We start from the raw sequence: 21263 nt of genomic DNA on the forward strand, positions 1-21263 counted from the left end.
TTTGTAGAACATTATTAATATTAGCTGGCCTATTTACAGAAATTTTAATGATAGTTCTTAATGTGTAAATCTTAAGTCTGATGCTCACTCCTGACACAGATAGCAAGTCCTTAATTTAGGATCAATACTTAGCTTGGAGTTCCTGCCATAAGGAGGCCAGCTGTTAACTTCCACATAGTACATTCCCCTAGCTTGCGGATTCATTTTATAGCCCATTGGGGAAACTATACCAGCAGAACAGTCCCGTATTTTTAGCTTCTCCCAGGAAGCACACTTGGTTCCCATGAAATTCTTTTCCTGGCGGGGATATGCACTCTCTGCAAAATACTCCACTGCTCTGGTATGTGAGCATGAGATGGTCAGGCAGCCGGGCTGAATGGCATGTGCTCCGCCCGGATAGAAATCAACATCACCCAGTGGGCCACGTTTGGCCAAAATGCCAATGTTGGTGTGGATGATGTCCACCAGCTTGGCATCGCCGCGCGTTAAGCCCGGCAAGATATTCTCCCGCCTAAAACAGGGTTTAGCCGGATCTAGGCCAGTTATCCTGGGTATTAGCTTTCCAGTAAGACGTGTAAATGTCCGACCAGCAGTGCCCATGATGTGAGCTCCCAGAGAATGTCCTATATGGAAAAAAATTATACTTCACATAACTTGATGGTTTTTCTAACTTACCAATCAAGTGGATGTTTCTTAGTGGGGTCAGCTCTATAAGATGTGTCAGACCCACGCCAATGTGCTCGCCAATTAAATCCGTGTTTAGTGCCGACCAGGAGTACAAGGTGTCCACATAGTCAGCGGCATCCACAATCTGGGGGAGAAATGATTAAGAATGGAAATTCCAAATCGGTCCCATATAACGAACCACAAAATTCACATCGCCACGACACATGAAAGCCTTGGAGATCATCGAAATGGCAGAGGATTCGTTCACGGTGTTGGTCCATCCGGTTGCCAAGATAACCACCTTACGTCCTTTGCTGAATCTCGAGTGCCTCCAAAGCTTAGAGGCCTCCAGCAGAGGAACACTATAGTTCTGGCACGGAGTCATGTACTGAAAATTCATTTTCTTTATATCTGGAGTGATTTGCGGAGGCACTTTGTCCATAAAAAGAGTGGATGAACCTTAGTAAGTACATAAAGTTATTTTATAATAATTTACATATTTAAAATTAAACATTATCCATACACAAAACATCGATTGCATTGGCAGCCAGTTCGAGGGGACCGGCTGTAAGAATATTTGCCTTGATGGTAACAATGTCGCTCAAAAGCCGAGGCACAGATTCCCACCAACTTCTTGTTGAGCTGGCCTCAGCATATTCAGCAGTATTTCCAGATGCTCCAAAGCGTAAGAGTATAATAATGAGACACAGAATCCGCATGTCGCGAACATGCACTTTACCACACCGAAGCTGGAACTAGTTTAATTTTGCAAGTATGAGAATTATTGCCAGTCAATCAGGCTTTGTTTAGGGGTTTTATTGTTCCCAATCGGAATCCAAAAATATTGTTTGCATACCTACTTTAAAATACATATACTCCGAGTAAATGTGAGCGTTCTAGATATTCATTTAAAAGTCATGTTTAATTAACCTAAATGCTAGGCGGGCCAACTTTAAGCAACGAAGTTTAGTTCGCCAGCAGCCTTTTTCTGGTTAAAAACAATCTAGTTACCAGTATCGTAATTTTCGGTTTGTACAATCAAATAGCTTAGTAGAGTTAAATCTATATATCCTAAGTTTAGGAAAGTGAAACTATGCACCAGACAATTTAGATATGTCTTCATACTGAACATTATCCACAATTCGTCCTTTTAGGGGACCATGCAATATCTCCACGCTGACTGAGTATTTTCGCTCGTCCAGTTTCCTTAGCAGAGCTTCAGATCCGCGATAAGCGCCATTTACTACCATAACAGGTTTGTCCAAGGCGGGAATCACAGTCTCCAAGTGAGCCTAGAAATGTAATAATTGGGTTAGATTGCACCATAATAAGATTGAAGATAATTGTGGCTCACCTGATCTACTTTCACCTTTTCCCCCGTGTCCAAGAACTTAATTTTAGCTTGGTACTTGTCAATTACTTCTTGGACAACCGCTTTCTGCTTAAAGAACTTGTCGCCCATGGATTTGGAAATGAACTTCACCACAATGTTCTTGTGCAGCCAGTAGTCCTTGCGGTTGTTGCGCTCCTTTTTGGCCTCCTCCTGCTTGATGATCTCGTCCAGTGCTGACCGGGGTTGGCTGTCTCCAGCCACGGATTTGGGTTTTTTGAAGACTTTTTCGTCAACTTCAGAGGCAGGTCTTTTGGTTAGGGCGGATTTGCCCAGGACAGTGTCCGGCTGGAACTTCTTCTCCAGACGAATGTCCAATTTCAGGGGTTCGTTCTCCTCGCGCTTAAGTTCGGTGAACTTCTCCTGTCCCTCATCATCGTCGCCATCCTTTGCCTTGGCCTTCTTGATTTGCTGTTCGATAAAGTCAGCCATCCGCTCCTCGTCGTCCTTCTCCATCTTCTCCTTGCGATCGGCCTTCGCCTGGCGCTCCATGGCCTCCGGACTGCGATCGATGTAGGAGACGAACCAGCCTTTTTCCGTCTCGTCTGCTATCACCTGGCCCGTCCGCCCAAGCCACTTGACGTAGTCGGAGAGGGTGAGCCAGCGCGTGGCGTTCATATGGATGTGCTCCTTGTGGGCGATGTACTCCTGGTAGATCTTGTTGGCACTGGTTCTCTTAGTGCCGAACCGTCGGCGCAGCAACTCCATGTAGCCGTCAGAGAACTCCTTGCTGAAGCTGTGCAGAAACTTGCCAGGGGAATCCGCAAAGAGGAGCAACTGGCGCTGGTGGGACTCGCTCATGGTGTGGCACTTGAAGCCATTCTCGTCGCGGCACTGCTTCTCGCACATCTGGCAGTACCAGCGCAGCTTCTGCAGGCCCTTCGACTTCATCTTGTTGGCCAGGTACTTGGGCGTACCCACCTCTGCGCGACCCATGTTGATTCCTTTTTATTCCTCCGCTTTTCCAACAATTTCGCAACAAAAACACGAATTGTTTTGATTGTGAGACCGTACTGGGGTTTTTATAAAAAACCGATACTTCCTTTAATCGATAACGATTGGTGTGACCAGGCGATACCAATTGATAACGGTTGATATTCCTTTATTTGAAATATTTAAATTTTCTAAAAAAAAAACGTTTTTAAAATAATGCTAATATTTGCATTAAGGATATCACAACGTAAGAACTTTCGACTTCAAGTATAAAATCAAAGGAACTGATAAATAAAATAGGTCATAAACCTTTAGGTTTCGTAAATGTATTTTTATATGTTTTCAATTTATTTTTAAACTAATATTTTGTATTAAACAACAATATTCTCGCCGAGTTTCTCAATTTCATCCAAGATAAAATCCAACTCTTCGCTTTTTAGGACGGGAAAACAAGTGAAGACCATGCGGAAAAAGTTACCCAGATTAAGCGCCTTTAGAGGGGAGTAGCCAATCATCAGAGTGCCACTGTGGGCCATTTGCTCCTTAATCTTGGGAGCCACCTGTAAAATAACCCAGAAAAATAATGCATAAACATAAGTTCATGTTGAGACATTAACTTTACTTACAGTATAGAGACGACTCCACCATTCAGGCGTTTCCTCCTCGCTGGTCACCCTCATCGATTTTGGAATAAACCAAAAGCAGACATTGGAGTACTCGTGCTTTTGCAGTACCAGCCTAAAGCGATCTCCGCGCTGTCGCAGCTTATCCTCTAGTAACCTGGCCATATCGATGGCATGGTCCACCAGGAGTCCGTACTTTCCGTATCCGCGGGCTTTTAGCATCAGCCAGAACTTGAAGGCGTCTATCTTCCGGCCGCACTGGACACTCTTGTTCCCCGTGTCATAAGACACATCGTAGAACTTGTCCTGTTGGAACAGATAGTGCACCTCGGTGCTATTGCATCTCTCCAGTAGGCGTCCCGATTCGCGAGTTAGGAACAGGGAGCACTGTAAGGGAGCACCAATGGTCTTATGTGGATTCCAGGCGAAGGAGTTGGCCCGCTCCAGGCCAGCGATTAGGGATCTGTTCTTTGTGGAGAGCAGCGAAGCCCCTCCCAAGCAGGCGTCCACATGGAGCCACAGACCATGGCGCTCTGCCACATCTGCTGCACCGTTTATATCATCGAAGGCACCCAGTACAGTGGTACCTGCCGTACAGTTGACAAAGAACGGCTGTCCACCACGCGCCTTTGCTTCCGTGATCTTCGCCTCCAGGTCGTCCAGTCGCATCTGACCACGCTCGTTGGTCTTCACCGATACACAGTTATCACTGCCCAATCCCAGCCAGTTGGCCGCCTTCACAAAGCTGTAGTGCGATTCATCCGAGGTGAACAGAACCAGGGGTCGCATCCCAAACATTCCTGAGGTCTTCACCTCTGGAGCGATCTTATAGCGGGCCAGAACCAATCCGTACATGTTGGATGTGGAGCCTCCGGGCGCGAAGATGCCATCGCCATCCTTGTATCCTGCCAGCTGGCATATGGTGGAAATTATTTCAGTTTCAATCAGGCTGAACACGGGTGCTACTTCATAAGTGTATCTGTAGGAGAAATTCGGATATATATTTATCATTTATTTTAAATGTCATATAAAAAGTCAGGTTTTATATTATTCCAGTCCTAAAAAGTATTTAATTTTATATCACCAACTAGAGATCATTGTCTGTATACCCATTATCAGCAACGATAAATCATTGATTAAATATTAAAATAGTGAAACACTATAATTATACAAAAGAAAGTTGTTAGTTTCATCTTAGTAACATCTTCTACTCAGAGGGTTATAACATAATAGGTAGTACTTTTTAATGTGCATTACATTAGCACAATTATCTGAACGTTGAACTCGGCCAACACTTGTAGATTGCAATAAAAGATGCTAGCGGCTGTCGGTCATATAGACGAACATATACACGGGAACGTGCTGCATTATCAACGACTAGAGATCATTGTCTTTACCTCTTACACCCATTATCAGGAACTACAAATAATTAATTTACGTAATTGATTAAATATTAAAATTGTAAAACACTATAATAATACAAAAGAAAGTTGTAAGTTAATCAAGGGTTTCATCTTAGTTACATCTTCTACTCATAGGGTTATAATATAATAGGTACTACTTTTTAATGTGCCTTACATTAACACAATTATCTGTACGTTGAACTTAGCACTTGTAGATTGCAATAAAAGATGCTAGCTGCTGTCGGTCATATAGACAAACATATATACGGGAAAATGATGCAGACTTACGCGCTGCCGTTCATGGCCTCGGTGATCAGAGCTCCTGCCAATCCGAACGGGTCAAGCTGCCCGAAGAGCTGATTGTGGAAGCGCCCGTGCGATGTTTTCACGGAGTAATGGATCACCTGCTGACACAGCTCCTCGATTTCAGCGAGCGTGCACTTCTCCGTCTCCCGGACTTTCAGATTAATCAGTTCCTGGGAATAAATATTTTAAAGTATGTAATACAGATAACCTAATCTAAAGAAGTGTTTAAATTTTAAAAACCTTTTTACCTGGAAAACAATATTTTGAAAATCTATATTTTAGAAACAAGCATAAAAACTTTACGTTATCAAATACTGTATGAATAGGGTCCTTGAAGTATTTAAGTGTTAAATCTTAAAGATGGTCAATAAATTTTTGCTCCGGTGAATTTTGGTATACAACATTTTTATAACCTTTTTCCAAAGAAATATGGGTGTAATATTGGTCCAGGTATTACTCCTATGAAATTGGATCAATATAGCATTAATCACAAAGACAACGGTTTCAACTACTTTCGTTTAAGTGTGCTCAATCAAATCATACTTTTATCAACTTGATTCATTAAAATAGATTTTATCTAACAATGTCTAAAGCACAATTTTTTTAACAGCTGCCAGAGGCAAATTTTTGATTATTGTTATCTCAATCTTGCTATAATCATAAAGACTTAACAAAATCAGATGTTTCAGTTTAAGTGTGCCTAATCAAATCATACTTTTATCAATTAAATTCATTCAAACGGATTTGGTCTAGCACAATGTCTATAGCACAACTATTTTGAACAGCTGCCAGAGGGAAATTTTTGAATTTAACACTTTATATTAATCAGTCTATGGTTGTTATCTCCAGATCAGTAGACGCCGGCGAGTCTATCGTTCACTAACCTTAAGTTTGTCTGGCTGCAAAAACGGAACTATCTTCTGTTTGGACCATTTCTGGGGATCCACGCAAAAGGTATCCTCCTTCTGAAGCAGACTGAAGACGTTCTCCAGGATTTTCCAGTCGTCCATGAGGCCATCGCGAATCTGATTAACAGTCTCTGTCCGATCCACTGGGGCTGCCATAATCTTGTTCAAAGTGTTCGTATCTCACGTCCGAATTGGCCACTAAAAAACCGATTATTTTGTGGTTTCCAGAACAGAACCTCCGTCGCCGACGCTTCAACTGTAAGTGCCCCGAATGACTGCAGCCGATTGTGTTTTAACGTTCTCTTGATCAAATTTCCATTAAGTTGTATACCCTGCTCACAATCAAAATAATTGAAATTACGATCGGGGCTGTAAATATACTCATACCAGAGTACACTTGTGGGCTTTAGAGTGGACCTTATTTTATTTAAATCGAATTTTTCCTGCATAAATGGTCAGTATTACACATTAATTGTGTTAGTTTTCCATGCAAAACACGTTTTATTTAACTCAGCATTCATTAAGCAATAAAATTTATCCAAACTAATGTACCATCAAAAGAAATTTTGCACTTATAAATTAACCCATTAAAAAAGGTTTCTATTAATACGATTATTATCAAATTAACAAAAATAGAATAATTACCCTATCGATTTAATAAGTCTATCGTTCACAGTGCATGCCAAAAGCAAACTTGGCCAACCCAACTGTTGCTGTTGCATATTTAATTACATACAGTCAGATCTCGCTAAGCTAAACTTTTAAGCTGTTTTTATAGTCAGGGTAATATTATTTAATAAATTTCTCTGTTAGAGAAGGTGAACTGTAAGTTTTTCTTTACTTACATATATTCAAACGAGTACAGGAACTTGCTTGTAAGTGTGATTCAGAAACAAGTTTTAACTTACCAAATGGATCTATCCAAATTCTTAAATGCAAATCGCTTATAAATAAATGATGTTTGTATTTGTAGCCATACACGTATAAGCGTCAACTAATCTGTTGGGAATCTCGTAATAAACTGTTTCCAAGTGTGCCTGCAAATAGAAAGTAAGAAATGTCATGCCCATTTCCCTTTACTTTCAACCACACTTTCATTGTTATACTGGTAGTAACACTAAAAGTGGCTACCAGCATTTCCAGCAGTGTATGTAATGTTATCCAAAAGATACCGGACGTCCGAAATGTATCTCGGGTGAATTCATATCAATAATTTAAATGAGCAATATAGAATGATAACTTTATCGGTATTTTTTCAGCTATAGCAAGCAAAGTTTTATGAATTATATCAATAGCAATTATATAATATGTTTCACCAACCAACCTCAAAAAATGTGTTCAATTTATGGTTTTGTTCACGTAAAACGGTATCATTTTAATATGTTTTCCTCGATTTAACATTATATCGTTTGTATTTATATGCATTAATTTAAATTTTACTTTTTTCGCCAACAACGTTAAAATGGAAGAAGGTATGTGTGTTTTTCGTATTATAAAATATTCTATTTGATTTTCCTGGTTTTATGTAGTTGCAGTTTTCACTTTGCGGTCGACGGTAGTTGCAAATTCAATTCTACAGAAACATTTTCTAGTAATCATCTAGGTCGAAGCAGTCATTGTCCAATTCATCGAGCTGCATACTCTGGAAGTCCACCTTGTAGCGTAAGATACCTGAGAAAGCACAATTTAAATAAATTAAAATAAAATAAACAAACAAAAAAAGACTTGGGGAACAAAAGCAGATATTGAAAAAAAGAAAAGGAAAAACAATAGGCTCAACACAAATAATTCAAATACAAGATAATACATTACAGCTCTCATCCCCTTTGACATAATATATGTATTTTTCATTTACTAATTAATAAATAGCACATGAAGCCCGTGTTTTATTTTCGCGATTGAATATAAACGGATATCCATCCTCATTATGTGTGGTGTTTTATTTCTGGTTTAATTTTTATTACAATTTTATGGATTAGATTTGTATACTTTCTTATAACACTCGGTTGTAATTTGAATAGGGGGAAAATGCAGATACGTTCGAAACTCTTCCAGCTAATAGTGGCATGTTCACCGTAGATCATATGCTTCCTAAAACCGTAGTCGCAAATCCGAACCAGGTGAACAGAGAATGGGCTAATATCTCTTTTACATGACAATTGAATTACGAATTACGAATACGAAATACGAATTTAATTTGCTGCTTAAAAGTAATCTCGCACTCGGTTCCGCTTGGTGCACGACGATTGATTTAAAAATTTGGTAAAACGTATATAGGTACATATCTAGATACACGCTGATCTGATCGACAAGGAAATGCACCATCCGACTGATGAGGGACCCTATTGGTGATAAATATTGAACGACTACGCTGAACATAGGTAAAACTATGTGGCAAGTAAATTGGTTCCTAATCAATTTGAACGTTTTGCTTTACGAGGTTTCCCAAAAAGTACTGGTTTATTATGTATGTAACGCATAACCGAGACCCGTTCGCAGCCCCACCCGGCTTAATAGTCATCGAGATCGACATCCTCCAGCGGCTCGTCGGCCTGTAGGGATTGGAAATCTACTTTATAGCGCAATATGCCTACATATCGAATTGTGGTAACATTTTTTTGAGTATACATTTACAATATAGCGTTGACGACCGTGTGAAAGCAGCATGAGGAAAGAGGAATAGAAATAGTTGCAGCATTTGTTTGGAATATTATCGATCTACCACTAGCCAGCTAATATTTTGCGTAAAAGTTGAAAACTTACCGCCGATTCCGCCGAAACCTCGCACGAACTGACTTCCCTCCTGGGACTTGTCCGTGATAATCTCCAGTGTGGCTCCGAACATTTTATAGTTGTTTGCCAGCCATTCCAGCAGCGGCTGAGACTCAATCAGCTCCATTTCTACCCCGCTCTGTTGGATTGGAGTAAAAGTTAGCATTTATTAATGGCCCATTGGACTTTTAGTACCCACCTCCTTGTCAGTGAAGTGCGATTTGTCCTTTTCCTGCTCCGGCGTCAAATGTAATACTGTCGTTGACGTCGAGTTGGCATGATTCTTGAGAACATAACGTTGAATATCCAGGTTCTCCCAGCAAATAAGGGTCTCCACAGAGCCAAGTTCCAGTGCCCGCAAAGTATCCTCCACTCCAAAACAGTATTTGCCAGTATCCTATTGAAAATTTGAGGTTTTTGATTTAGTAAATTTCACTTGATTTCACTATTCTTTTATCTCTTGATTTATGTAATCTATTTCTAACCTCTAAAGCAAATGCTTCGTCAACTCACCTGAGAAATTTCATCAAAGTAACGACCGATGAGTTTCTTCTCCTGTATGAATTTAACGTTCTGCAACGATTCGGCTGCCAATTCAATGGCCTGGTTAAAACCGTTTTCGCCGCCATAAGACACGTCCACCAGCTTAATAACTTTTGTTTGCAAACGCTGAAAGGGAAAAACCAGTTCAAGTTACAGAACAAACGGATGGCAAGCTAGCAAACTTACAGGATCGAACATATCGGACTGACTGAGCTCCGTCTTGAAGTCCGCACTACCGGCCAAGATGAGTCCGGCAATGTTGGGCTTGTCGTTAGTGATGAAGAGCTGGGTGGCCACCTCAGCGACCTTTCGCACATAGTTGTGGCGCTTCTCCATACGCAGACGGGCAAAACGAAGGGCGGACTGACCACCACGTCCGTGCTTCTTCGGCAGATCGACGGTGAACTTGTGGAGCACCTCGCGGGTGTTGCCCTGAAGGGTTCCGAACAGCGCTCCATTACCGTCCATCACGATGAATCCGAATTTGTTGTCGTCGGCGAGCAGGGCAGTGAGGGCCTCCGTGTGGAACTTGTTGTCGCACAGGTAAAGCGACGTGTTGATGGGCTTGAATGGCTCGAAGTCTATGTTCACCTTCTTCTCCTTGCCCTCCTCTGTGACAATTGTGCCGCAGTAGATGACCAAACCGTTGGGAGGCACTGAAATCGAGCAGGGATTAGGTATTTAGGATCTCCAAGGAGTGTGTAAAACTCACCTTTGGTGTATAATTTGAGTCTGTGCTGTACCGACGTAATGGCACCGAGGACGGACAGGCGGTTTACCCGGGATTTGATGTTCGAGGCCGTTCCAAACTCATCGGCCAACATTTTGCTGACGCGCGAGATTTGATCTTTTGGCGGAATAATCAAAGAAATCATGCTGGTGCCATTGCTGAAAATCGCAAAACAAGGGGAGAAAGTTAGACGTGGAAATGGCAAAGATAATAGGTTATTTTTCTCCCATAGAAACAGTGCACGACAAATTGATATTTACACGTCGGCTACTAGGAATAGCAACCTACTTTAATTTTGCAAATAGACCTTGAAATTCTGTCACATGCGAAAAAATCTTTACATGGCTTAGCATTCAGGTTGAGTAATTTATATGGTACTTAAATTGGTCTTAGGCTTTTTCAGTTTCGTTTACTCTATATTTATTTATTTTTATTTCTCTTATATATTGAGTTTTTCTTATTGGATTTTAATTTTTATCTTGAGTAATTTGCCTCCTAAATAAAAAACATAATAACCCTATGTTTATTTTTGGACTATCAAAAAAAATGATATTTCAACGAAGTTAGACCCACTTTCCTTACAAAGTTAATAATAAGTCGACATACCCTTGCGGATGGTAACATTTCCTAAAAAATTATTTTAAAAAAATTGTATTGTATTATTTTTTAACCAGTATGTGGTGATGGTTTCTAAAGGTTTTTATATGTAGTCTTAAGTTTATATCAACGAAGCGTTATTACATTTATGTTATCTATGCAAAAGGGTAAAGCAACTTCGACTGACTGCTTTTACTTTTAATACGCGAGTAAGAAATAGGAACAATAACATGGAATATATAAATATATATTGCATTTGAATGAAAACCAATGGGAGAACCTATATAACTGTACTCAGCAAATTCCAATTGGCAAGGGTGGCAAACTCCAGTTGGCAGCTGTATTATGTTGGCCCCAACTGTGGCGTATGTTGACAACAAGATATATATGCATATATATCTAGTTATGTTCCTGCGGGGGTCACTCTATTCGCTGACCTTGTTACCCACTCTGAAGCGGAGTAAAGCGGTAAGGACCGGGTCGAGAGAGGGAGCGAGATGGGGCGAAGGCGGTTGTTGGAAAGTGTTAGAGTGAGAGCGGAGGGGGGGACGGCAACAAAGCTTGGCCCATTTCGGGGCACACACATACACATACGCACACGCACAACGGCCACGAGGCGCATTACTCACTCCCAATCCCTCTCTCTCGCTCTATGCCTCTCTCAAACACTCAATCAGTCTAGTTTGAACTGATAAAAACCCGACAAAAACGTGTTGCTCATATGCAAAAAAAAAAAAGAGAGGGCGGAAGAGAGCGAGGGATCGTGCGGAGATTGGAGACAATGCAAAGGAGAGTCGAGTCGCTCGGCAACAACAAGACAAGGAAAGGTGGTTGTACTCGCTGCTCCCCGCGTCCCCACCCACACTACGCCCACTTCCACCCCTGTTGTTGTTTTTGCGTTGTGTATACCCCACGCACGTACACAAAAGAGGTGGGGAATCGGAATAACAAGGATATTATCCACAACACTCACCCACGGGCCATTTCCAAGCTCTTGATGAGCTTCTTGATTTTCCAGATCTCGACATTGCGATCGGCAGACGTTTCCTCGCCAGACATTTTGCTCGTTGCTTGTTTTATTTACCCTTCCTCTCCCGGAGAGCGTGCGTATGTGTGCGTAAGGCTGTGTGGGATGGGGATTGAGAATTTGGGCTCCTGAATCCTTCACTTGGCTTCTCTGCTCTGCTAGTCGTATTCACATACACGTTCTTCCTTTTAACGTGGCTGGCGATGAATACACTGCAACGATTAAAAAACGTTTAAAATAAAACACAAACACATGCACAGTTAATGCGCCGAAGATGGGCAGGGGCGATGGGGGGAAAAGCTAAGATGAGAGAGAGGAGTGGAAGGCACAAGCAGAGCGCGAGCACCGTAATTGCATACTACTTTGTTCGCTCCCCCCTTCTCTAGCACTCGCTGGCCAACTGGAAAAACCTCGAAACCGATTTGAAAACAGTTCGAAACTAAAAGTAATTTTGGCATAAAAGGGCCGCACTTTTGTTGTGAACGAAAGTCGAAACTCGGTTATTTCATTATTTCACTCCAACCGTTAAGCTTTCGGGGGCGAGCGAGAGAGCGAACGCAAAAAATTGGCAGCAACGAGAGGGGGAGCGAGCGAGCGAGAGAGAGCGAGTGCTCCAAAGGTGACGTTGACACAATCGCGTGCCATGGCCAAAATGTCACCGAATTGGCTTGTTTCAAAACGTTCGCTTGGCCAACTGAATGCACTTATTATGCTGCTCGCTGTCTGCTTGTAATTTCACAATCCGGGCTTGGTTACAATTGGCGAATACATCTGCATAAATTTTTCACATACAACGTGCACAGAGCTCAAAAAATAGAGGTGGGGAAAATCCGATGACACTATCGATATTTCAAAAGTTTAGAGATATCGGGTGGGACTATCGTCGGTGTTAGAGAAATATTATCGATTGGGACTAGATGAAGAGGTACTGCTCAAATAACTTAAAGTAGTTGTTAATTTGATGTATGTGTGCAATTTAAAAATGATTTCCACTTTTGTTATTAGCAAAGGTTTCTTTAATTTAATATTTTTGCAAACATTCCAAGAATTTTGATTTTTTTGCAAAAGACCAATAAACCATATTAAACTTTCAAATAAAAAAAATTTACAAAATTTTTAAGGATTACTTTACATACTTGTTACTAAATTGAACAGCTTAAATAAAAAAAGCTATCGATTAGATAAAATAATGTTAATCGAATGCTTATTAACATCCATGTTACGCCGCTTCTCTGTGAGTGTCAGTTGTCATATTGAAAGAAGAAGATAGTAAACAAAAATGAATTTGGAGCTGCTAGGTAAGAAACGCGCCAAATCTGTATGTTTATTAAATATTAACCTCCGATTTCTGCAGAATCTTTTGGACAGAACTACCCCGAGGAGTTCGACGGCTCTCTGGACTGCATTTCACTGGCCGTGACGTGTGCCTTTAACAAATACGGAACCCTTTTGGCCGTAGGCTGTAATGATGGACGCATCGTGATTTGGGATTTCCTGACGCGGGGCATTGCGAAGATTATTTCAGCCCATGTACATCCCGTATGCAGTCTCAGTTGGACCAGGAATGGTCACAAGGTGGGTGGTCACCTCCTCCTCACTGTATAGTTCTTACAACATTCCATTCCATTGCAGTTACTTTCAGCTTCCACGGACAACAATGTGTGCATTTGGGACGTGCTAACCGGCGAGTTGGAGCACAAGTACAGGTTTCCCTCGCCCGTGCTGAAGGTCCAGTTCGATCCGCGAAATGACAACCGACTCCTGGTCTGCCCCATGCGATATGCCGCCGTTATGGTAGAGATCGGCGGATCCCACCGCTGCCTCCCCTTGGACTCTGATGTGGGTTTGCCACTAGAATGTGGAGCTTCAATCTTTAGATAACTCTTTGTCGTTACCCCGTAGGGCGACCTGAACATTGTGGCCTCTTTCGATCGCAGAGGCAAGCACATCTACACAGGCAATGCCAAGGGAAAAATACTCGTCCTGGATGTGGAAACCTTTGAGGTGGTCGCCAGTTTTCGCATTATTGTGGGTACCTCAAGTGCAACGGCTGTAAAGAGCATAGAATTCGCGAGGCGCGGAGAGTAAGTGTGGAAATAGAAAACCTTATCGAACTCTATTGCTCATATTTAAATTCATTTCCTAGTGCATTCCTTATCAACACCTCAGATCGAGTAATTCGAGTCTATGACTCCAAGGAAATTATCACGTTAGGCAAAGACGGTGAGCCGGAGCCTATACAAAAGCTGCAGGACTTAGTTAACAAGTAACACTTAAAGCCAACCATTTAAAACCATTTGTTTGATCACAATCTTTTCCATTTAGGACCACCTGGAAGAAGTGCTGCTTCTCCGGCGATGGCGAGTACATTTGCGCCGGCAGTGCGCGCCAGCATGCTCTCTATATATGGGAGAAGTCCATAGGCAACCTGGTTAAGATCCTGCACGGCACCAAGGGTGAGCTGCTCTTGGACGTAGTGTGGCATCCTGTCCGGCCTATCATCGCCAGCATCAGCTCCGGGCTTGTATCGATTTGGGCCCAAAATCAAGTGGAAAACTGGTCGGCCTTTGCACCAGATTTCAAGGAATTGGATGAAAACGTAGAGTACGAGGAGCGGGAGTCAGAGTTCGATATTGCGGACGAGGACAAGTCTGTGGACCTGAACGCAGACGCGCAACAAGACGAGGAAATTGAGGTGGATGTGCAGAAGGTGGAGCCAGTGGCTGCATTTTGCTCCTCCGACGAGGAGGGCGAAGACGAGAATGCGCTGCAGTTCCTGCCCATGGCGCCGGAGGTGGAGGATCCCGAGGACGGTTGGGCTAGTCAGGACGGACTGGAGGCCAGTGCAGTGATGCTCAGCACTGATCCACATGACTACGAGGACGATATAATGGCTTCCAAGCGCCGACGCATGCAGCTATACGATGTCAGCCTACCTGATGCTCCCACCGATGGTATGATCCAAAAAACAAGATTTATGGTCCTTTAAACATTTACTTTTTATTACAGAAACCCATCCCCTCATTTCCAGCAAGGCCAGCAAAGATAAGCAGCAACCTGTGGGCGGAAAAAAGGCCGCCGGTCGTACCAAGAAATAAACCAGATTTTACTAAACGTTAAGTATTTTTTGTGGTATAGTTATAGAGGCTCGCTAGGCTTTGGATTAGGCCTTAGGATTTCGAACTTGGCCAGCGAAGAGCAGCAGGCCGGTTTGCTTTTCCACGATCAAGTACAAGAAGGGTCTGTTCAGGTCGATTCGGGGTGAAAGGAATTTAAAGCCTAACGATAAACCCGTGATCCCGGCGGCCTCGGTTCCCTGTTCATCGACAACTATCTTGCTGGAGTGTTTGCACAGTGAGGCGTATAATCCCGGTGCTATGCGGTCCAGATTGGCAGTGTTTTGGTCGAATAAATCCCGGATACCCATCTAGACAGTTTAAAATGCAAGAATTTTGGTAAACTAAATTTAAATCTAAGTTTTTTTTTTAATTTTCAATTTTAGTAATGAAAAATTCGATTAGCCGAATACTTTTCATTACTGATAGGTAATTATCTGTAAATTACTTTAAAGAGTTCACTAACCTGTTTAAGGATATCATTGAGCGAAAGGTCGGTAGTCGTTTCAAACTTGGGCATCGAGACGTCAATCATTGCGTCGCTGTTTTTCATTTTATACTCAGCTAACCTTTGAAGAATGCGTTGCAGTCCCACAGTCTTGAGTTTGTTGACCACGGTATTCAACGTAATCTTTTCGTCGGGCAGCACCGCGATCATCGACATCCACTCTAGGGACCCGTAGGGCAACTCCAAAGCAGTACCGGCCAGTTCCGCTAGGTAGACAGTGGGGAAATTAGCTTCCTTGTTCATCATGGGTACCTGTGCGATAACCTGACCGTTCTCGTTGTAAAACGGAGCAACCCTTGTCATATCCTTGCTAAAGGGAAACTGCAATGGCAGAGGATGTGTTAAAGGATCTGTTACAAAGAACAAGCCTATTCTACCTTCCATTTACCCTTGAAGTAAATGGTGGAGAGCAGAAACATTGTGGCGTCGCTTAAATCTCGTTGTTGTACAGTGTTTTTTATAAGTCCTCGGGTGGCGGAAGAAATTTGCTCATTAATGCGACGCACCGTACCCAGGTTTTTAAAGTCTACTTCGAAGGGCTGAATGCTGTACTGCTGCAGTATACTTTTGTATATCGGAGTGATCGAAAATTTGTGGGCGACGTAAATGCCACGAAGGGCTTTGATCTCGATTTCGTTAGTCATGAGGCTTTTAAAAAAAAGGAGAAACAACCATTTAGTAAGATACCTGTCTCTTAGTTTTTTTTGAATATGGCTTCAAAAGACTGTTCTTTTGTAATGAGCGAAAATGTTTCTGTACAAAAATATATGTAGTTAATATTATTAAATTGTTTTATCTGCAATAATAAGCGTTTTTATCAATAGATAGATTTATATTACTCACTTGAGAAACTGATTCCGCGCCCTGGAGAACTCACGTAAAGTTCTATCATCGCCATTGATCCCAAGGGCTTGACGCAGTTGGTAATAAGTTCCTCCTGACGATCCCTCGAAGAGAAGCACGAAAAGTGACCACACAGTGAAGGGCGATATCATGAAGTCCTGGTTCGAGTCGACGGCTATTCGGCGAAAGAGTTCTAAGGAGAAGTCCTCGACTCCTTGCGATAAAGACTGGGCGTATTCCTCATGCGCCATCATAAGGACAATGACGGCCAATATAAGTGGAAATTTAAACATCTTGTTAAAGTATTCTTTCTATGTAATCCTTAATTATTTTTCCTATTTTCACTTCCGCGATTTCCACAACACCTGTCTGTTAGAGACTGCAAAATTTGTTAAGAGAAACTCTATTTATACACTTTCAATTTCAAATATTATTTAAGTATAGTATTCGCGGCCATGATCTGAGTAAAATATATTTCCAGACAATTTTTAAAGTCCTTTTCGTGCATAAGACTTCAATTTGTCAAAGTATTTTGCAATATTGCCTATATTATTCACGTATGTATATCATTACCATTTAAAGCCTCCCAAAATCAAATCAATTTGAATTTTCTAAAATTTTTGATTTAATCAAGAGAGAAAGCTATAGTCGATGGTCTCGACTATCAGATACCCGTTACTAAGCTAAGGGGAGTGCCAGAGCGAGTTGGAGCTACTAAGATTACTAAGATAGCATTTACTTCTTACTTTACTATACATGATTTAGTTTATTTTAAACCATCCTTGAATTCACTATAAAGAAAAATACATACATACATACTTAGTACATTTTCCTAACTAAGACAAGGATCCTCAAAGAACACATATCGGATCAAGAAATAAACTCAATTAACCTTTTTACGTTCACTGAATGTTCAGATTTTTAAGCTGCCTTGGGGTTCCGAACTTGGCCGGCGAAGAGCATCAGGCCAGATCCCCTCTCTACGATCAAGTACTGGAAGGGTCTGTTCAGCTGGAACTTGGGCGGCGCTGCCTTGTTGATCAGCGCAGCCTCTGTGATAGCTCCTGCCGTGGTTCCCTGCTCGTCCACAATGATCTTGGTGGAGTGGACGACTAGCTTGGCGAACAATCCGGGCGACATCCGGTCCAGGTTAGCGGCCTTCTCATCGAATAGATCCCGAATGCCCATCTAGGAATACAAATTCGGAATAAAATATGATAAATTCCAGTTGTTTCTAATTAAAAAACTTAAAGGTTATAAATAAGGGCTAATAACTATGATTTCTTAAAATCCACTCTGTAACTGGTTATTAAAATCAATAAAACATTTCTAATATAAGGATTAAATATACAAATAGTCAGGCCCACCTGGATAAGGATATCCGTGAGTTCGAAGTCAGTGGTAATCATGAACTTAGGCATAATAACCTCCACTTCGTTGTCCTTGGAGTCACTTTTTCTAAAAGCCGCCAGCCGCTGAAGGATAGGCCGCAATCCCAGGGTCTTCAGATTGTTGGCCATATTATTCAACTTGAATCCGCGCTTGGGCAGAAACACGAGCATCGCCAGCCTGTCCTGGGTTCCATAGGGAAGCTCCAGGACATAGCCATCCAGACCCTCTAAGTTGGAGACGTAGGCGAAGTTCGCTTCCTGCACCATCATGGGTATTTTGCCGATAACCTCGCCGCTCTCGCTGTAAAAGGGCTCATCTCTAGTCAGAGCCTTGTTAAATGGAAACTGGAACCGAAGAGGATATAATAGAAGAATTTGAGAAACAAGTAATGCCAATATCCCACCTTCCACTGGCCCTTGAAGTAAAGTGAGGAGAGCAGGAACATCTTGGCTCCATAAATATCCTCTGGCAGAATGGCATACGGAATGAGACCTCGGGTGACACGATTTGTAGCCTCATTGATCTGCACCGCCGCATCCGGGCTATTGAAATCGACTTCCAAAAGCTCCATGTTGTAGTTCTGGATGACGTTTCGGTAGTTGTTCTTAATAGGATAATCCTTGCCGGTGTAAACGGCCTGCAGAATGCCCATCTCGACATCGGAAATGTTGGTGCTTTTATGGAAAGTTAGATTTGGCAATTAGTTCAGATGTTTTGTTTAAATAATATAAATATAATAATAATTATCTTCTTAACTTACTTCAAAAACTGATGCACCACCTTACAGAATTTACGTAGCTTTTCATCGGTAAAGTTGATCCCAAGGGTCTGGCGCAGCTGGTCATAAGTTCTACCCGCCGATCCCTCGTAGAGTAGCACCAGTAGTGACCACACGGAGAAGGGCGATATCATGAAGTTTCTGTTGGCCTTCTCCACTTCGACGGAAACGCGCTGCAGGAGATCAAAGGAAAAGTCCTGGATTCCCTGCGGAGTTGACTGGGCATATATCTCCAGCACCATCGGTAGGACAATGGACATCACGCACAACAGCAGTGAAAGTCCAGACATTATGTTATTAACAGGTCGTTCGATGGTGCTTGCTTTTTCTATATAACTCCTTAGTTTAAGTTTTCCTCATATCGAAACTGATAATTGAACCAAGCAAAATCCTATTTATACACTTTCTAATTAGGTTAGGGTTTTACAGTTTAATATTCCAGGCCACGGTCTAATTGCACTAGACAGCAAAATCTATTTCGAGCTCGATATTTTACAGCTTTATTTTCGTGCACAAGCCTTTATTTTGTCAAAGTAGTTATACAATCAATTAGATTATCGCTCCCTTGAGAAGAAACGTTCCTAAGATTTAGAAAAAGAAATGTTCGGCCGGATAAATTACTTTTTACTTTCAGACTGAAGAAAACAACAACGACTAAACAAATGTGGGTCACAAGGCCCATGCAGCTTATAAGTTTATTTTTTTCGTACTAAGACACATTGAATCATTTCCTATCCCTATTCCGCACAGCTCCGGCGAAGAGTATCAGCTTCAATTCCTTCTGCACGACAAGATAAATGAAAGGCTTGTTCATGTGGAACTCAATCACTCCTGTCTTGTTGGACCGCGCAGGCTTCGGAGTTGCTCCAGGCGTACCCATTTCGTCCATGATTATCCGACTGAAATGGAGGCTGTGCGAGAGGGACATCTTTATAGAATCTGGCCCCTTGGTCATGCCCTCTAGGTTTGCCTTATTAGAGGTTACCACATCCTCGAGACCTATCTTTTGTTGGATTTCAATTTGATGTGAAAGTTTAAATTAATTATATAATTGCAACTACCTGGTATAGAAACTTCGGAAGTATATATGCGGAGTACGTATTCAGCTTAGGAATCTTGACCTCCACATCGTTTTCCGCATCTCTATTCGTAAAAGAATCCAGAATGGAAAGCAAGCCCAGTTTCATTAGATTGTTTACCACCTGCTTGACTGAAGATCCGCGATTGGGCAGCATTACGAGCATCGCTAGTGTGTCCTCTGTACCGTAAGGCAGTTCCAGGACACGGGCATTCAGACCCTTAATCTCATCAACGTAGGCGAACTTGGCTATCTGCATCATCATGGACACCTTAGCGATTTGCCTGTATGGGGAAGTCTCGTTATAAAATGGTTCTTCTCTCGTCAACTTCTCGTTGAAGGGATGCTGGAAATGAACACAATGTATTGAAGGATCTGTAGGAAACAAACAGTCAAAGTCTTACCTTCCACTTGGCCATGAAGTAGATGGCAGAGACCAACAACATCCTGGCCCCAGATATACTATTTTTCTGAATAGTGGCGTGAATGTAATCGTTTGTGGCCGCCCGAATATCATCGTTGATATATCCCACCTGCTGCTCGAAATCTTTTCTATCGGGTCCCATATCGTACTCATACGTAACATTGTTGTAGTCACTATTAATAAGATAATTCTTGCTGTGGTACAGCTTTTGCCAGGAGCGAATCTCCAGCTCGGAAGAATCGGCGCTTAAGTGGAAAAAAGAAGCTAGCGATAATAACAAGCATAGGCTTTCTTACAGGATACTACCGAATATAATATCTTTAAAGATTTGGAATTTGGTAACTTCTAAAAGTTATATTATGTCTTATTTTCTTTACTTACTCTCGAAGTTCGCGCGTATCTTCATAGAACTTTTTCAGTTCGGCTTCTTCGACGGTGATCCCCATTACATCACGCAGCTGCTCGAAGGTTTTTCCTTTCGCTCCATGGTATAACATTAGCAACATGGTCCACACGGAAAAGGGCGATATCATTTCGTTCACGTGTTGCATTTTCTCTTCTCTATATAAGATCACCTTGTGCAGGAGATTGAGGGAAAATTTCTGGATTCCCTGAATCATTTTGTCCACTTTTTCATTCGTTGTCTGGGCATATTGGCCATGTGCCAATAAAATTACTAAGCCGCCAAAAAACACTGAACACCCGATCTTCATATTATCTGCAGTTTAAGAAAATGAGCGTTTACAATAAGGATCCGTATCCTTGTTCACTCTTTTGGAAAAGTATCCTTAAATAAGCTTGTTTATTTCGACACCCAAAGTGTTCTGTTCGACACTAACCATTTGATTGTGAAAACTTTATTTATAGGCTTCCTGATTATAGATTTTTGGTTCAATATTCCAAGTCATGTCCCGAGTACACCAGAAAGTAAAATCAGTTTCTTAATTTACATAAATTTCACTGCTCTTTTTTGTAGGCGTGTCTGGATTTTTTCAAATTGTCCATGACCTAGAATATTCAAGTTTTTTTGAAAGAGACTACTAAGGCTTTAAATGCATACCATAAGTTTAGTAGTGCGTTCAGACAGGGCCCCATAGTTGCATGCGACGAAAAATAGAATTCTTAAAATATTTTTTCATAGCATAAACCATATATTGATTTAAACAATCCTCATCTGTAGTGATGTTAGAATATTCAAAAATTAAGCAAGTAGTTTTTTTGTTGTC

At 41.7% G+C, this 21263-nt stretch overlaps 8 protein-coding genes across 10 annotated transcripts; 1 reads left to right on the top strand and 7 right to left on the bottom strand.

Annotated features, from left to right (window-relative positions):
• Positions 1-40: 40 nt before the first annotated feature.
• LOC108005741 (vitellogenin-1) lies at positions 41-1422 on the bottom strand. The gene is made up of 4 exons (XM_017069069.4): positions 1190-1422; positions 866-1125; positions 676-811; positions 41-623 (listed from the first exon to the last, which is right to left on the bottom strand). Exons 1-4 carry the CDS (start codon positions 1383-1385, stop codon positions 85-87), a joined length of 1131 nt encoding a protein of 376 aa, XP_016924558.3. The 5' UTR covers positions 1386-1422; the 3' UTR covers positions 41-84.
• Positions 1423-1569: 147 nt separating this feature from the next.
• On the bottom strand, positions 1570-3066 carry kin17 (kin17 DNA and RNA binding protein). Its single transcript, XM_017069113.4, has 2 exons — positions 2021-3066; positions 1570-1958 (listed from the first exon to the last, which is right to left on the bottom strand). The coding sequence occupies exons 1-2, from the start codon at positions 2990-2992 to the stop codon at positions 1758-1760; spliced, it is 1173 nt and encodes a 390-aa protein (XP_016924602.3). The 5' UTR covers positions 2993-3066; the 3' UTR covers positions 1570-1757.
• Positions 3067-3296: 230 nt separating this feature from the next.
• Positions 3297-6511, bottom strand: LOC108005883 (cysteine sulfinic acid decarboxylase). The gene is made up of 4 exons (XM_017069265.4): positions 6206-6511; positions 5304-5491; positions 3616-4591; positions 3297-3549 (listed from the first exon to the last, which is right to left on the bottom strand). Exons 1-4 carry the CDS (start codon positions 6383-6385, stop codon positions 3361-3363), a joined length of 1533 nt encoding a protein of 510 aa, XP_016924754.3. The 5' UTR covers positions 6386-6511; the 3' UTR covers positions 3297-3360.
• Positions 6512-7571: 1060 nt separating this feature from the next.
• eRF1 (eukaryotic release factor 1) lies at positions 7572-12788 on the bottom strand. Of its 2 annotated transcripts, none has more exons than XM_017069266.4 (8): positions 12691-12786; positions 11845-12110; positions 10257-10432; positions 9731-10200; positions 9515-9670; positions 9201-9398; positions 8993-9140; positions 7572-7900 (listed from the first exon to the last, which is right to left on the bottom strand). In XM_017069266.4, the coding sequence occupies exons 2-8, from the start codon at positions 11928-11930 to the stop codon at positions 7818-7820; spliced, it is 1317 nt and encodes a 438-aa protein (XP_016924755.1). In that variant the 5' UTR covers positions 11931-12110; positions 12691-12786; the 3' UTR covers positions 7572-7817. The 2 variants fall into 2 exon arrangements, with proteins under 2 accessions (XP_016924755.1, XP_016924757.1); XM_017069268.4 differs by lacking the exon at positions 7572-7900 and adding an exon at positions 8151-8819 and having other exon boundaries at positions 12691-12788.
• Positions 12789-13060: 272 nt separating this feature from the next.
• Rbbp5 (retinoblastoma binding protein 5) lies at positions 13061-15012 on the top strand. The gene is made up of 7 exons (XM_017069108.4): positions 13061-13196; positions 13253-13473; positions 13531-13737; positions 13801-13982; positions 14045-14164; positions 14224-14852; positions 14908-15012. Exons 1-7 carry the CDS (start codon positions 13178-13180, stop codon positions 14994-14996), a joined length of 1467 nt encoding a protein of 488 aa, XP_016924597.1. The 5' UTR covers positions 13061-13177; the 3' UTR covers positions 14997-15012.
• A 49-nt stretch (positions 15013-15061) lies between these two features.
• LOC108005779 (serine protease inhibitor 77Ba-like) lies at positions 15062-16751 on the bottom strand. The gene is made up of 4 exons (XM_017069109.4): positions 16366-16751; positions 15900-16170; positions 15481-15843; positions 15062-15325 (listed from the first exon to the last, which is right to left on the bottom strand). The coding sequence occupies exons 1-4, from the start codon at positions 16656-16658 to the stop codon at positions 15062-15064; spliced, it is 1191 nt and encodes a 396-aa protein (XP_016924598.3). The 5' UTR covers positions 16659-16751.
• Positions 16752-17254: 503 nt separating this feature from the next.
• Positions 17255-19100, bottom strand: LOC108005808 (serine protease inhibitor 77Ba-like). Its single transcript, XM_065864411.2, has 4 exons — positions 18518-19100; positions 18161-18431; positions 17733-18101; positions 17255-17553 (listed from the first exon to the last, which is right to left on the bottom strand). Exons 1-4 carry the CDS (start codon positions 18823-18825, stop codon positions 17287-17289), a joined length of 1215 nt encoding a protein of 404 aa, XP_065720483.2. The 5' UTR covers positions 18826-19100; the 3' UTR covers positions 17255-17286.
• Positions 19101-19187: 87 nt separating this feature from the next.
• Positions 19188-21240, bottom strand: LOC108005807 (serine protease inhibitor 77Ba-like). 2 transcript variants are annotated; one of them, XM_036816006.3, is made up of 5 exons: positions 20877-21240; positions 20419-20755; positions 20018-20282; positions 19597-19959; positions 19188-19538 (listed from the first exon to the last, which is right to left on the bottom strand). In XM_036816006.3, exons 2-5 carry the CDS (start codon positions 20748-20750, stop codon positions 19260-19262), a joined length of 1239 nt encoding a protein of 412 aa, XP_036671901.3. In that variant the 5' UTR covers positions 20751-20755; positions 20877-21240; the 3' UTR covers positions 19188-19259. The 2 variants fall into 2 exon arrangements, with proteins under 2 accessions (XP_036671901.3, XP_016924624.3); XM_017069135.4 differs by having other exon boundaries at positions 20419-21240.
• Positions 21241-21263: the final 23 nt, after the last annotated feature.

The sequence above is a fragment of the Drosophila suzukii genome, chromosome 3 (assembly GCF_043229965.1).
Source record: "Drosophila suzukii chromosome 3, CBGP_Dsuzu_IsoJpt1.0, whole genome shotgun sequence".
Taxonomy (NCBI): domain Eukaryota; kingdom Metazoa; phylum Arthropoda; class Insecta; order Diptera; family Drosophilidae; genus Drosophila; species Drosophila suzukii.

Bases quoted from the DNA above. Each gene is read 5' to 3' on its own strand.
- eRF1 (XM_017069266.4), bottom strand. From the start codon at position 11,930: ATGTCTGGCGAGGAAACGTCTGCCGATCGCAATGTCGAGATCTGGAAA. The intron at 10,433-11,844 runs GTGAGTGTTGTG...TGCGATTTTCAG, and splicing joins AGCTTGGAAATGGCCCGTGG to CAATGGCACCAGCATGATTT. The intron at 9,399-9,514 runs GTGAGTTGACGA...AATTTTCAATAG, and splicing joins ACTTTGATGAAATTTCTCAG to GATACTGGCAAATACTGTTT.
- LOC108005808 (XM_065864411.2), bottom strand. From the start codon at position 18,825: ATGTCTGGACTTTCACTGCTGTTGTGCGTGATGTCCATTGTCCTACCG. The intron at 18,432-18,517 runs GTAAGTTAAGAA...TTTCCATAAAAG, and splicing joins GTGGTGCATCAGTTTTTGAA to CACCAACATTTCCGATGTCG. The intron at 17,554-17,732 runs GTGGGCCTGACT...TTGTATTCCTAG, and splicing joins TCACGGATATCCTTATCCAG to ATGGGCATTCGGGATCTATT.
- LOC108005779 (XM_017069109.4), bottom strand. From the start codon at position 16,658: ATGTTTAAATTTCCACTTATATTGGCCGTCATTGTCCTTATGATGGCG. The intron at 16,171-16,365 runs GTGAGTAATATA...TTTTTTTAAAAG, and splicing joins GCGCGGAATCAGTTTCTCAA to CCTCATGACTAACGAAATCG. The intron at 15,844-15,899 runs GTAGAATAGGCT...CTGCCATTGCAG, and splicing joins ACTTCAAGGGTAAATGGAAG to TTTCCCTTTAGCAAGGATAT.
- LOC108005883 (XM_017069265.4), bottom strand. From the start codon at position 6,385: ATGGCAGCCCCAGTGGATCGGACAGAGACTGTTAATCAGATTCGCGAT. The intron at 5,492-6,205 runs GTTAGTGAACGA...ATTTATTCCCAG, and splicing joins TGCAGCCAGACAAACTTAAG to GAACTGATTAATCTGAAAGT. The intron at 4,592-5,303 runs GTAAGTCTGCAT...TTTCTCCTACAG, and splicing joins GAGGCCATGAACGGCAGCGC to ATACACTTATGAAGTAGCAC.
- kin17 (XM_017069113.4), bottom strand. From the start codon at position 2,992: ATGGGTCGCGCAGAGGTGGGTACGCCCAAGTACCTGGCCAACAAGATG. The intron at 1,959-2,020 runs GTGAGCCACAAT...TTACATTTCTAG, and splicing joins AAAAGGTGAAAGTAGATCAG to GCTCACTTGGAGACTGTGAT.
- Rbbp5 (XM_017069108.4), top strand. The intron at 13,474-13,530 runs GTGGGTGGTCAC...ATTCCATTGCAG, and splicing joins GGACCAGGAATGGTCACAAG to TTACTTTCAGCTTCCACGGA. The intron at 14,165-14,223 runs GTAACACTTAAA...TTTTCCATTTAG, and splicing joins CTGCAGGACTTAGTTAACAA to GACCACCTGGAAGAAGTGCT.
- LOC108005807 (XM_036816006.3), bottom strand. From the start codon at position 20,750: ATGAAGATCGGGTGTTCAGTGTTTTTTGGCGGCTTAGTAATTTTATTG. The intron at 19,960-20,017 runs GTAAGACTTTGA...GTTCATTTCCAG, and splicing joins ACTTCATGGCCAAGTGGAAG to CATCCCTTCAACGAGAAGTT. The intron at 19,539-19,596 runs GTAGTTGCAATT...ATCCAACAAAAG, and splicing joins TTCCGAAGTTTCTATACCAG to ATAGGTCTCGAGGATGTGGT.
- LOC108005741 (XM_017069069.4), bottom strand. From the start codon at position 1,385: ATGCGGATTCTGTGTCTCATTATTATACTCTTACGCTTTGGAGCATCT. The intron at 1,126-1,189 runs GTATGGATAATG...GTACTTACTAAG, and splicing joins CAATGCAATCGATGTTTTGT to GTTCATCCACTCTTTTTATG. The intron at 624-675 runs GTAAGTTAGAAA...TTTTCCATATAG, and splicing joins AAGAAACATCCACTTGATTG to GACATTCTCTGGGAGCTCAC.